Source organism: Venturia canescens, chromosome 1 (assembly GCF_019457755.1).
Source record: "Venturia canescens isolate UGA chromosome 1, ASM1945775v1, whole genome shotgun sequence".
Taxonomy (NCBI): Eukaryota; Metazoa; Arthropoda; class Insecta; order Hymenoptera; family Ichneumonidae; genus Venturia; species Venturia canescens.
In genome coordinates this window covers 22,241,877-22,256,074 of record NC_057421.1, presented here as the reverse complement: position 1 = coordinate 22,256,074, position 14,198 = coordinate 22,241,877, and the positions used below count along the sequence as shown (strand labels likewise).

Genomic DNA, 14,198 nt, shown 5'->3' with positions numbered 1-14,198 from the left:
TCAATGCTATGCACTTTGAAGAGTATTTTTCTAAAATACAATCAAACGAAGAAAAAAATGTTTGCGCGTCAAATGGACGAACCTTTTTTGTGGATGAAATTCAATGCGCTCGCAATTTCCTTGATAATTTGACTGGCTTCACGCTCGCTGAAGTGGACGCGTTCTTCGATCCTTCGCAGCAACTGTCCACCGTTGATTTTCTCAAAAACGAGATAGAAGCGATCATCGTCCTCAAAAAATTCGATGAGATGAATGATATTAGGATGGCCCTGGCAATGATGAAACGTCTCGACCTCTTTGAAAACACGCGCTCTTGCATGACCAGGAATTTTATCGATTATCTTCACGGCGTACTCGAGATCGGTGTAAAGAGAGACGCACGTTTGTACCGAGGCGTATGCACCTTCACCAAGTACCTCTCCGGTCAGCTTGTACAGTTCTGAGAACAAAAAATAGTCACATGATTAATCCAATAGAGCTTCGAACGCATTAACAAATTAAAAAAAAATAAAGCTGTCACTCATATTTTTATTTTTACTGTTAACAAAAACGATCCTCGACATCTGCGAGCTCATCGTTTGTGGGAGTAAGACATTTTTATAGTTTTCAAGTGCTCTCGATAAAAACGTTTTCAAGACAGCTTCGAAGAGAGCACAAAGCAGATGCGCAAAACCGGTTGGTAAACACGTTCGTGAAACGCTTCCACCGATCCTTCGCAGGCTCCGTACGTTTTCGTTTTTTTTCTTCTCCTTTTTACAAGACTCGACGGCGCACCTTTAAAGAGAAACTGTTCTTCTCGTATTTCCCCCATTGAGCTATACAAATGGAGCTCGTAGATTTTACGTCAGTAAACGGACTTATCAGACCACAGTATTTCCCGGAGGAACTATTTTAAATTGCCTCTCGTCGATCCGTAAAAACGCGTCGGGCCAGAATTTTTGGTCTACACGAACCTTTCTCATTTTTCTTGCTCAGCTTTTGTCGAGTATATACGGAATGAAAATATTTTAGAAATCGTCCAAGGGAATGGAAATGTTCAGTGGTATCTTTTTGGCGACCTATATGCATGGCATATGAACTCGAGCCCATAGCCTTAGACACAAATGAAAGGTTTCGCACGAAACTTTCTGATTGCTCGTGGCGAGCTGGAGGCACCTCGCGATAGCGAGAAGAGAGAAATCACAATATATATATTTACATATGCATGCAACGTTTTAGCAGTTGTAAACTTTGCAGTGCGATGAGCACTGAAATTCATCGTTAACACGGGACGTTTGCAAACTTTCGATCGTAACTATCTCACGATTTTATAAACCGCACGGTACGTACACGAGAGGAATAACTTACAGGCTGTGCTCCCTCCGTCAATGAGACATTGCTGCTAGAAAATTATTTACCAAAGTTATTCTACGGAAGGATTTGAAAAGTGAAATTTTACAGTGTTTACGTTAATTGATAATAAAGCACAGTGCAGCAGCTTAACCTATTACTCCAAACCGAATTATCCCCCCCCCCCCCACCGGAGTCGTTTGGGCTGCAAATGTATTCAAAAAATTTCAGTGACCAGATGAAAGTGAAGAATTATTTTCTAAATACGAATCTGTGAAGTATATTTTTGAATTTTTCTGAACTCGTCCGTTGTTAATCCAATCATAGAAATTTTCAGTTGCGATTGCGCCAGACGGAATAAACTGGAGACAGAGGGAGAGGGCAGGATCGAAAAGGAACACAACGACCGAAGCTCGGAAGCTCGGATCGATCGAACGAGACCTCCGGTAGCATTGCTCCAAATGCTTCTCGACCAAGACGTTCCCCGTTTTGACGCTCCTTTTCTCGTTCGGCCTCTTCGATTATCTCCACTATCGTTGCAACCAGTTTCATCACTTCCGCGACTAGTTATGAATCGTGAAAATATGTGCGAAAATTCAACGACGAAGAGAATTCGTGATTTGACTGAAATATTCGGCGTGAAACGGGGAAGCAGAAAGAAGCAGTACAAATTCAAGGTCGCGAGCAAAGAGGCAGTAAGAGGCTTTACCTAAAAACACAGCCAACGAGTTCGAGTACGCGACACGGGATCTAATTAATTTGATTTCAATGTATTACGTCACTCACGTGATCCTAGTCTGTTCTGCAAGCCCGGTCAGTGTCAAGGTCGACCGTTATTTATGGGAGTTAGCTCTCTGCATTGAGGGGATCCCATTGATTAATGGTTGCGAGCTACGAGGGTTGAATTTCCCCTTGCTGAACGTACCATTTTACCCGGTCTCTATCATATCTTTACGACCCCTCTCTCTCTCGCCACGATCGATTCTACATTCACAATTGCGTGCCACGCGATTGCGCAATTTTATGCTCTCGCATGCTCAATGAATTTTTCGATGTCTGCAAAAACCCTCCAAATTTTGTGTTTCAATACTTGAAAAATAATGATCATTCTGGGGATTAGAATTTTTATGGTAAAACTTCCATTGCAGGAATTTTAGCGAGCCTGTTAAGAGTTGAAAATATATTTCAACCGAAATTTAGCCACGTTCGAAAACTGTTTTGAGGATTCAAAGACGAATGGAGTAAATGAAACTTTCGCAGATGACAATTGGAACTCGAGCTCACGAATATGGAGGCATGCGCGTACATCAAAATAGTGGTTGGATAAAGGAAAAAGACGAGAACATTGTTGTGCAGTGCTGGCACCGCGCTCTCGGTTCTCAACCGCTCAACATTTTTAGAAGTGGAGGGAGCATCATTCGCAAACGACGTCAATCCAAGCGGCCAGAGAGCTCTTTCACAATCTGTTTTTCATCAATGAAAACTCGAAGGAACGAAAATAACCATGTTTTTTAACCTTTCGGGATTTTCATCGAATTTTTATCTCGATTTTGCTCCTTGACAACAGCCTTCGCTGAATGTATTTTCGAGTCGGATTGACAACGAAATATTTACTTCAGACAGATTAACGTTTCGATGTCGAAGGGTCTTGATTTCAAAAATTTTTAACGAATCGCACTTTATGGTGATTTTGTTTGTGGTTGCAAAGCTTTTTCCAAAAGTAATTTCATTCCATTTCATAATTGTATAATCTCATCCGAAGACTCGGTGCTCGTAGTTTTTTTCTCTTTCAATGAACCAAACGAATTTTTTTACCCGAGAATTTACCGAAAAAAATCTTTTATTTCGATTTTTTAGTATTTTCAGTATCAACTTCAAAAGAATGAGTTTCATCAGCGAATTTCTAGCACATCTCACAACCCGCAGTGTTCCTATCGCATATTCAAATATTTGAGCACTTACCTTGGAAGCAAGAAGATACGAGGGACGTGCCAGAACGCTTCTTCCTTCGTCTTTTACGTCTAGCTTCTTCTTGACGCACCTGTACGGCACTCAGTGACTCGCCTGCCGATGTCACATCTCTCGCAACGCCTGGAACATTCCACGATAAAACGAAATGAATAAAGAATTCAGAAAAGCTTGATTCATAGAGGCAAAATGTACGCTTTTATTCAACATGATCAAATTCCTCGTTAATGTTGTTATTGGAAACGTCAGTAATAAATTTAATCCTTCCGCAATAGGAAAAACAGATTAATTCGATGTCGAATCGATCGAATTGAAAAATTTCATTTGCCCTCGCTTGCACTCTCATTTTATCAGCGTAACGCTGGCCATCGACGCGTTGACAAAAATTACTGTTTGCACATCAATAAATCGTATCTCAGGCGACTTTCAAGGTATCGATTACACAGAGCGACAGTGATTTATCATCGATCATAATCGACTGTCGAGCAGAATCTTGTCTCCCAATCCTCGGAGATCTGCTCCATTTTTCTCCACTATTTACTTTCGGTTATTTATCCTCGTATTTTGAGGTTTCAAAATAAATGGTAAAAGAAGAAATACGATGAATTCGCTGTTTACGAAAACTTCACTTCTCACGGGTATGCGATTCTTCCTGACCACAATAGTATCGAACCAGGCAGCCACAATTGGTGAATCGTTGAACCGAAATGGACATCGGAGAAACAATATAAAATTGAAAAACTCTCCAAAAATGCCACTCCAAAGAATTTTCGATATTTACAAAGTGCGCCTCGATCAAATTAGTTCCATTTTCAATTTTGCTCAGAGCTTCAAAGAAACGCAGCATTGTCGATGGTCGAACTCCGTGGCTTGGGACGTTACGGGTCCTGGGCTAGATAAACGCATTGTGTTCACGTTCGTAGGGGGGAAAACGGTTAGAAGTTGAAGCGAGACCAGGCCAGTCTTTGTTCACGGACGTTTTAGGGGAGGTCCTCCGTTCGGTTTGGGGTTGCAAGGTGATGACTGAAGGACAAAGAGTGAAACGGAAATTTTGATCGAGTCATAGGAGATCGAGGCACAAAGCTGCGAATTCGCACATTGTGCTTGAGGAAAAAATATGAAATTTTAGTAGCGTTTTCACGATCTGTTTGATCAAGAAATTTTCTATTTTCACGCAGTCGTCAGTGTTTTCGTGTTTACGAGCAGGAAAAACTCAATGATAGGAGAATTTTGAAGCGTTCCAAAGTTCTTTTACAAACGACGCTGAAGTTTGCAGCGTTGGAGTCCAACGAAATGAAGGAAAAAAACATTTGTAATTGACCAATTATTTTTTATTTCACGAAATATCGGTGCAGCTTGAAAAACTACGAATTTCAAATTCGACAGGTAACAAAATTGGAGAATTACTGGAATCATTAGGGTTTTTTTTACATCATTTCGTTGGACTCCAACGTTGCAAACTTCAGCGTCATTTTAACAACGGGCACTGGACCGGGGCTCTTTCCAACACGTCATTGAGCTCGAGCCTTCGTTTCATCCTTTGGAACGCTGCGGTGACAGTGGTTAGAAAAAAATAGAATTTTTCTCGAGGAACGATTTTCCATTCAGAAATGTCACGGATTCGCTCGCCTCAGATTAGAAATCCGGGATGACTGCGATTGAGGTATTCGTTTCGCGAGCTCGAATATTCTACAAATAACTGATATTTCATTTCAGATAAGTCTAAGTACATGCGAATAGATTGGCGAAATTCAGGCCGGTTATCGAACGTTTAAAAAATAATAAAAACTTCGAAATTCGTCAAATTTATCGAAGTTGGAAAAATGACGGAAGCAGAAGCTTTTTTCGTATAACCGCGATTCCCCAGAGGTTAGGAATCGGTCGTATTTGCGCCACCAAAAAATACAATTCAATATCTAATGACAAGTTTCCTTTTTTTTGCAGTGTACGAGAATTCATCAATTTTCCTAGCATCGTGCGTTCCAGCAGAAACATAACTTAAAAATCCATCAAAATTCAGTTTATTTTCATTGGTAACGAAGTCACGAGTTCAGATCTTTGTAACACTGAAAACTAATAGGAAGGAAAAGAATGAATGAGAAAACAATGATGGCTCCCGATAGCGTGTGTGTGAAATAAATGAAATATTCATGCACGCCGATCAGTCATGAATAAAAATGTATTTCGTGTACAATCTCTTAGCTCCACAAGATATATCAATTAATGAGACGAGCGGGGTCAGTAATTGATCGCAATTGTCTCAATGTCCTGATAACCAGTTCATAGGAGCTGAGTATATGCGCACATGTAATAAAGCAAGCGGTTGAGAGCGGTTATTACTTTATTCACGAGAGTCCAAGACCGGGTTGAGCGAGTGTTGGTGAAATGAATTTATATTTAAAACTGTGTAGCCCATGGAATCTCCAATTAGCGAAATTTCATATCGAAGTTTGAGGAAAAGGAATCTGCGTCGATGGAGGGTCAACGATCAACTTCGAAACGCAAAAATATGATTAAATCGCGGGAAATTCGTGGCTCGAATTGCATCATTCGAAGGAGATTTCCCAAAATAGTGACGCGATATACGTCAATTGCATGGGCAATCAGCAGATACGATGATGACACTGCGTTGCTCGATCGATTAAAAAAAAACACGAATCGAATCATTAATTTCGTATTTCATTTTTTCTCAGTTGAAAAACCGAGCGGAAAGGAATCCAAAAAGCAGTGCGGCGAGCGAGGACGGTCCTTTCTTCGTGAGCCTTGATACTCTGCGTACACTTTCGATTCACATTTTTTTTCGTTCGTCGCAAAGTCTCGAAGCACGAGGCATCAATTGATCGAGCTCGTATGTCGTTTAATGAGCAACGAAAAACAGTGGGGTATTGAATGAAGGCTTAGATGACTGGAGGACTAAAAAAAAATCTCTTTCATAAGAGCTCAGAACACAACGGTGAGTCGGGTCAGAAGGGAAATCCCCTCGAGGCTCTTGAAATATAAAAAGAAACTAGAAGAGGGAGGAATCGACTCGGTAATTGCATTTAGGGGTGCACGTTTATTTTTTCTCTTTCACCTTTGAAAAAAAAAGAAGAACTCTCGGGAGAATCAAGACCGGAAATAGAAAAGAACCTTTTTCTTAGAGTTTCCTGGTTCACTTATTCATGACGCTGAAGTTTCCAACGTTGGAGTCCAACGAAATGATCGAAAAAAACTCTTCAATAATTCCAGTAATTCTCCTATTTTGTTCCCTGCCAAATTTGCGATTCGTAGTTTTTCAGTCTGCATCAATACTTTGAAATAAAAAATTGACGAATTACAAATGTTTTTTTCCTTTCTTTCATTGGACTCCAATGTTGCAAACTTCAGCGTCGTCTCGATTAGATAACGAAGATTTTAAAAATTACTTATGTGAATTGAATCGCGCGGAATCTATTGGTACGTTAAAAAAGGGAAGGTCAACGGTCATCTGAATTAGAAATAGTGAATTGAGGACGACAAATGTCATTACAGCGTAACCTATATCATATTGTCAATATATATACGACGATCTCTGATCTAATCCGTCAACTGACAAATATTCAACTTTGTCAAACGCTGCCTTTTCGCAATGAACATTATGTACGATTAAAAAATTAAGATAACGCTTTTTTTTTTACTAATATTGTGCTATATAAGGATAATCGAGCTAATTCTTTTGAAAAAATACGAAAAGACTGGTAACTGACTGGCACAATGCACATGTACACCTTTAAGGTACTCTTTTCGCACGAACGTGTTTTTTGATGGCGCGAATTGGGGCACTCGAAATTTGGACTGATTTCTAACCTCTGGGAAGTCGCGGTTTTATGAGAAAAGCTTCGGCTTCTGCCATTTTTCCGACTTCCATCGTTAATGTCTCTTTTAAGGATTCGGTAAGCCTCTATTTTTATCGTGACCATGGATTCCTTAATTTTTTTTCTATCTGTGAGACAGCTTGTATCAGGAATTTAGAATTATTTGGTATATAATTGAATTGAAAAGTGGTGATGAGGGAATCTCCATAAGCTCCCGTAGAAATTTCATGATTTTTCAAGTTTCAATTCTTTATTGAATGTGCGATAACCTGGCCTGAAATTTCGCCAATCCCTTCGCACGCACTTTTACTTAAATGTAATTAAAAATCAGTTATTTGTAGAATATTCGTGTTCGTGGAAGGAACGAGCTTTATTAACAAGCTCGTTCTACGACTCGATACGTGTACATTGAAAGGCATGAACTTTGGGGGATTCGCTTCCTCGAACATCGTTCAAAAATGCCCGTTCGATTATTAGAAGAGAAAAATGTTATGAATCGTTTCCTGAACGAATATTCACTTCGATAAATTGAACGATCATTCATGATGATCTACGATGTGGTTTGATTACGTTTAGTGAATTTTCTAAATGCGGAGTTTCTCAATTAATTACAGTTTATCGCAGCTCCAAGATGAGTCGATTTGAAAGCTTCATATGCGCACGTGTCAAACGACCGTAGATTACATTCGCTGGGGCCGATTTTGTCTTGTTTCTTTTTCTCTCATTCATTTATTAATATTCGACGTGCGTAAAGGAGCAGCCGGCGTTGGCGTTTGTATAGTAAATGTGATCCGCTTGTACGTGGGTTTCGAGAGAAATCGCTCGTGAGCGAGAGACGTGACTTCAATATATGCGGGTTTCGTTGAGAGAACGCGAGTGCTCGATGTATCAACGAACCGGGCCTCATAACTGTATCATTATTTACATCTGCGCATGTTAAATGTTTTCATTCTGTATGAATGCACAGAGCGATGGATTTGAGAAGTTTTTCATGCTCGAATCGACGAAATGATAATAATCGTCAATTGAAGCGACGCGTCGAGCTTTACGGTTCGATCGAATTGAGCGGCGGACTGGTTCACGCGGATATCGTAAGCAGGTAAAAACGCGATTCGTTTTGCGCGGAGACGCGAGTGTGCTTGGGGCGAGATTGAAGACGTGGGTCCACGCTCGAGATCATCGGCTCGTTCTCTCGCCTCGTTTCTTTGCATTCTCTACAGATTCGATCTCGTACCGTAAATCTCTTGACTGAATAAAAAGAAAAGGTAAACCGAGGCTGACTCGCGGAGGCAGAAACCCGCCTACGCGCGATCGCCCTCGAGGAAAAGACGCCGCATCAATTAGTTTTGGTGCGCAGGAAAACGAATTTCATCGGTATTAAGGAAGTTGAGGCATTAGAATGCAAATGTTGTCATCGCTTTTAAACCGCGATTGCATCTTACAAAGTGAAGTGTAAAAAAAAATTAGTTTAATTTTCAGACAGTTCAGGAGCGTCGTTGCTGAGAAAAATCAATAACAATTTGGACCAAATAACATGTAACCTTATGGAAGTCAAGACACATTCAGTGATATCTCCGTTAAGGTATTACTGGTTGGATAGTCCAGCCGATAAATTGTACCTTATGGGAATTTCCGTACTTCGTGATGCAATAAAAATCTGAAAAATTCAGCAACATTTGGAAAGTTATGAACTACAATTATCAGTAATAATATTGCCTAAAAGTTATTAATAAATTGTTTAAATAAATAATTTTGTAACAATTTTACAGTAAACCCCTGTTTTTTTTTACGAATCGAATGTGCAAATTTTTTTGAATGCTCATGATTTTTTTCCGAATTTTCGTGGATTTTCGAAATTCTCTTTTTTAAATTTTTCAAGTGGCACTATTTGTACATCTTTGATCCAACAACCTTGAGGCTTTTCAAAACTGATGGTAAAAATGTCTTCTAAAACATATCCAAAATTCAAATTATTTAAAATTTTTTTCAAAATTTTTCCAAGAAATTTCAAAAATCGACGAAAATTCTGAAAAAATTCATGAGCATTCGGAAAAATACACACATTTGATTCGTCAAAAAAAACAATACGTCACCGCAAAATTATTGAATAATTGTTGTTCATAACTTTCCAAATGTTGTTGAATTTTTTCAGATTTTTATTGCATCACGAAGTACGGAAATTCCAATCAGATTTAATTTTTGGTCGAGCTATCCATCCAGTTATACCTTAAAAATGATGCTAAAAGTATGACACTTTTTGGGCAACATGAGCAAGGCTTGCTGAATAATATCAATTTTTTCAAATTTATTATATTTGCTGAGATTATATTAATAATAATCTGTTTCCTGTGCAGTTTTTTGAGGCCAGGATCGTCACCGTCCGTGTTTTCGATTGAGCTTTCACCAGTTTTAAAGTGTATGCAACATTGTCAAACTGTAAACTGACCTAACTTTTGGGTAAAAAAAATGACTGTACAGCCTCAACTTCCTTAAGGATATATTGCACAGGCGATACAATGTTGCCATGCTAAACCATGCTAAAAACATAAAAAAAATTCAAAATAATCAGAATTTTATAAAATTTGGTGAACATATTCTTTAGTGCCAAATTTGACAATACAAATTTTTTAAGATTTTTCTTCTGTACAGTTATCGAGTAATTGATCACTAAAGTTCACGTGTATAAGCATAGCGTTTCCATATATATAGGTATACATTCCAGGCATAAGAAATCTGCTTTAATGCGTAATTACTCGATAACTAAACAGAAGAAAATTTTGAAAAAAATTGTGTTTTCGCACTTGATGTTGAAGAACATTATCACCAAATTTGATCAATTTCTAATTATTTCGACTTTTGTATCATTCACCCTTAAAAGAGGCGAACGTTGACTTCCGGCACACGCGTTAATCGCTGCCTGCATCGTTTTTTCTCTTTGTTTTTTCTTCGGGTTTCTCATTTTCGTTTTTCCTCATTCTTCATCCTTCGCGATAGCAACGTCCCTACAATCCGCGCTCCGGACAGCGTTGGCGGAACTCCACGAGCTCGCCCATTACTCGAATCTTACTTTTCCCCTCAGCGGTCACCCAACCGAGTACTGGCCTCGTTCGAAACCGCTTAGCCAGTCGCCTACGGCCATCGCTCTCGGTAATCTCCCTCATTTTTCATCCGCTCTGTTGAAAGTTTAAACTAAATTCTGCTGGAAGTAACGACAACGGTAATCGTCTTTGTTTCACTAGTCATCGATACGGAGGTCAATATTTCGAAACGGCTGTACTTAAAAAGCTATAAACACACGCTCAAACGATCAGTTTAAATTTTTGGTCGAGTAAAATGAAATATTCTTCGACCCAATTCTTAATGGAAACGAGACGAAGGCAATTCTGCTTGATAGATGAATCAATGAAATAATTTATAAAAGATGCAATAATAATATCCGACGTCGAGCTACGGAACACCGAGATGAAAAACAAATTGGGAAACCTTTCGTGCGTCAGTGATGAAAGGGGGAAAAAATACTCGAAAAATATTTCCAGCATACGGCGAGCGCGCGATCCGACAAAACCAGAAACCGATTCGGTCCCTCCGTGGGTGGGAATTGTAACGTTAACTCGTTCGAAATTACGGGGTTGTCGTGAAATTTCAGAGCATATTTTCATGCTTGATCTTATTATTACGAAAATAGACGATTGGAACGACGAAATAATTTCGAGATTGGTCGAAACGAATTCGGCTCTTCCGCAATGTTTTCTGTCAATTGCAAAACTAATATAATTGCATCGAAAGAATGACGACCCTGAAGTTTGCAACGTTGGGGTCCAACGAAATGAACGAAAAAAACATTTACCATTCACCAATTTTTTATTTCACGAAGTATTGGTGCAGACTGAAAAACTATGAATTGCAAATTCGAGAGAGAACAGAATTGGAGAATTACTGAAATTATTGGAGAGTTTTTTTAGATCATTTCGTTGGACTCGAACGTTGCAAACTTCAGCGTCATGAAAGAATGGCCATTTTCTTGTTTTGAATCGCCTTTACAGTTTCGCAATGCTTTGAAATCAACGTTTCGACAGCTTCATCAAATTTCACATTTTTTGTCGTTCTTAAATGCCAATTTATTTGAAAAATTGAGTGGAGGGTGGAGAGACAACGTCGAACGAATTCTATCCTGCATAATGTGGAGCAAGAGAGTACTGAATTTGCATACTGCAAGGACCAACCTCCGCAACAAGATTCAGCTGATTCAGCAATGAGCATGACGCGCAGTAGACCGTAACTGGATTCGTGGAGACCGAGAGAAAGAGGGAGAGAAAGCAGACAAATGAGAACATAATTTTCAGAGTATTTTTCACCACTCACGTAGGGGCACTCGATGCAAAATCATCCTACGTACCAATACGACGCTGAAGTTTGCAACGTTGGAGTTCAACGAAATGAACGAATAAAATATTTATAATTCATTATTTTTTTATTTCACGAATTATTGATGTCGCTTGAAATATGACGAATTGGAAATTCGGCAGGGAACGAGATTGGAGATTTACTGGAATTATTTGAGAGTTTTTTTAGACCATTTCGTTGGACTCCAACGTTGGAAACTTCAGCGTCATCGTACCTATTTTCCACGTTGTTTTATACGATTTACGACGCCGCAGTTTGCAACGTTGCAGTCCAACGAAATGAGGGAAAAAACATTTGTAATTCGCCTATTTTTTGTTCCACGAAGCGTCGGTGCAGCTTGAAAAACCACGAATTGCAAATTCGGTGGAGACCGCGAAATTAGAGAATCACTGGAATTATTGGAGAATTTTCTGACATCGTTTCGTTGGACTCGAACGTTGCAAACTTCGGTTGTTTCTCCAATGCGACTTTTCTGGACAAAATGACGCTGAAAGTTTGCAACTTTGGAGTCCAACGAAATGATGTAAAAAAACCTCCTAATGGTTCCAGTAATTCTTCAATTTTGTTACCTGTCGAATTTGAAATTCGCAGTTTTTCAACCTGCACCGATATTTCCTGAGATAAAAAATAATTGGTGAATTACAACGTTTTTTTCCTTCGTTTCGTTGGACACCAACGTGCAAACTTCAGCGTCGTCTGGACAACGCACTCGGAGACGAAGGGATCGCTTCGAAAGCAACTCGAACAATAAATTCGCCGTAAATTCCGACCGAGTTTAATATACGAGTGCGTGAGCGCGTCAGTTGAAAGTGATTCTCAAAATATTCCTCGGAGCCTACAAAAAAACGTGGAAAAAGAAAACGCGTCGTCGAGTCAAAATCACTGGATCGGAGCCAAAGTTGAATTCGCAGATCGTTGCACCCATGCAAGTAAAAAGAGCTCGAATCTCTAGCAGTTTTAACAACATTCAGCGAATATTTGAAACGAATGATTCACTAACGAAAACTCGCAAAATCATTCAACTTGTCGACCGACTCCCAATTTTATTGACATTGAGAACATTCATTGAAGCGAGAGGATAAAAATTGTTGAAAAAAAAGAAAAGGAAAGGCGACAGCGTTTCATTGATTTTCCAAGTTCGAAGTCACGCCCCGCTCACAAGGAGATCCAGGAACCAAAGATTTATGAAAATCCTCGGCGTCTCCGCAACAGCGCTCCCCGCAAAGCGTGTATTTTCGTGCGACAGTTTAAAGGCGAGAGGGAGAGAGAAGCGTCTTGCCCGTTGGCCAATAGATTCGTCAGCATATACGTTCACACGCGGAGAGCAGCTCGGCCAACGCGCGAGCGGGTTCAATGACTGGCACAGAAAAAGTAACGACGCCATCTTCGAGGCGAAGATATGCCAGTCTGATAATGTTTCGTTCGAAGATAGACGAAGAGAATTTACATATTTATTTCCGTGCCACGGGGATTCTCCTTCAGGAGGATTATTCGACCAGCTTATTAAAAAAACATCGAAAAAGATGAAGCCGAAGACGAAATTTCACGAAGAAACTTCGACTCATGTAAAGCAACGTTGTTCCGTTTGCGGAGTAAAAACCCGGCGTAACGAGTCGGAGAAATTTATCAAGATTGTGTTTTTCGACTCGGCTCATTCGTATGCAACTTTTGCTCGGGCGTGCAACCAAAAATATGCGTAAAAAAGAAAGTTTTATTCGAGCGAGCCAAGATCTTTGAAATTTCGGTGACGACGATACAAAAGGGCGGAAATTCGCACCAAGGTGCGCGATAAAAAGGCTTTTCCCCCTCTCAAGACCTCAGGAGACGTCGTGCTTGACGTTCCTCAGTTTTATTGCGAGTCTTTATTTTCTAAAACAAGTTTGATCGTCCAACCCATTTTTTTCCATCAAAAGTATTTTGCAGCGTTACGAATTTGCTTGAAAAGTTCCAAGTCTCTAGAACCTCAAAATTCCTCTCTTCGATTTCGCCATTTTTCTACAACGAAACTTGATTTTTCAATTTTTTTCATCGTAATCGATTACGAAGGAATCGTTGCCCCTGAAAAGTCTCGTAAGATTGATTCCATACATTCATGGCCGAAATAAAAAGCTTTGAAAAGTCAAAGTGCAAATGTGCACTCAAAGGGAGCGCGGTGTCTACGGATTGAATAAAAAAAATTATTCAAATTGATGCGACGTACTTTAGCATCGGTTGAAAAAAAAATGTAAAAAAAATTTCTAGATATTTTCTCGTCATTACGCAAAATCTCGAAACTCGACAAATTCTTGCCCACGATTATTGAACATTGGTAAATAATTATAATATTTAATGTTAGTTTTTCTCTCAACAGCAACGACGGAACTTCGAGACGCTCGTTCCCCCAGTGTCGAAAGCGAGAAACGAGAGTTATAGATGTTTTCGTTATGTGTAGTCGATGGGAAGGGCGAACAAAGGGAGCGCGACGTACCCGGCGGAGGCTTCGGAAGGCCGAAATTTATTGGTCGGAAAAATGTCATTCAAAGGTCTTTCCGCTCGCGAGTACGAAAGCGATCAAAAAATTGGTACAATTAAACATCGTGAAAAAACTCGAACTCGTATTACCGTCGATAAAAAAAAAACTCTTTACTTCGCTTCAATGGACACTGACGTGCGAAATAGTGAAAA

At 39.6% G+C, this 14,198-nt stretch overlaps 1 protein-coding gene across 3 annotated transcripts in view; it reads right to left on the bottom strand.

The window, feature by feature from the left end:
- The window catches only part of Lk6 (Lk6 kinase), a 72,879-nt gene that overhangs the window by 5,967 nt on the left and 52,714 nt on the right, over positions 1-14,198 (bottom strand). For all 3 annotated transcript variants that reach the window (XM_043433240.1, XM_043433241.1, XM_043433242.1), the window contains 2 exons: positions 3,292-3,420; positions 83-439 (listed from right to left, as the gene is read on the bottom strand). In XM_043433240.1, the coding sequence (XP_043289175.1) occupies positions 83-439; positions 3,292-3,420 (486 nt within the window). The remainder of the gene's footprint in view (positions 1-82; positions 440-3,291; positions 3,421-14,198) is intronic.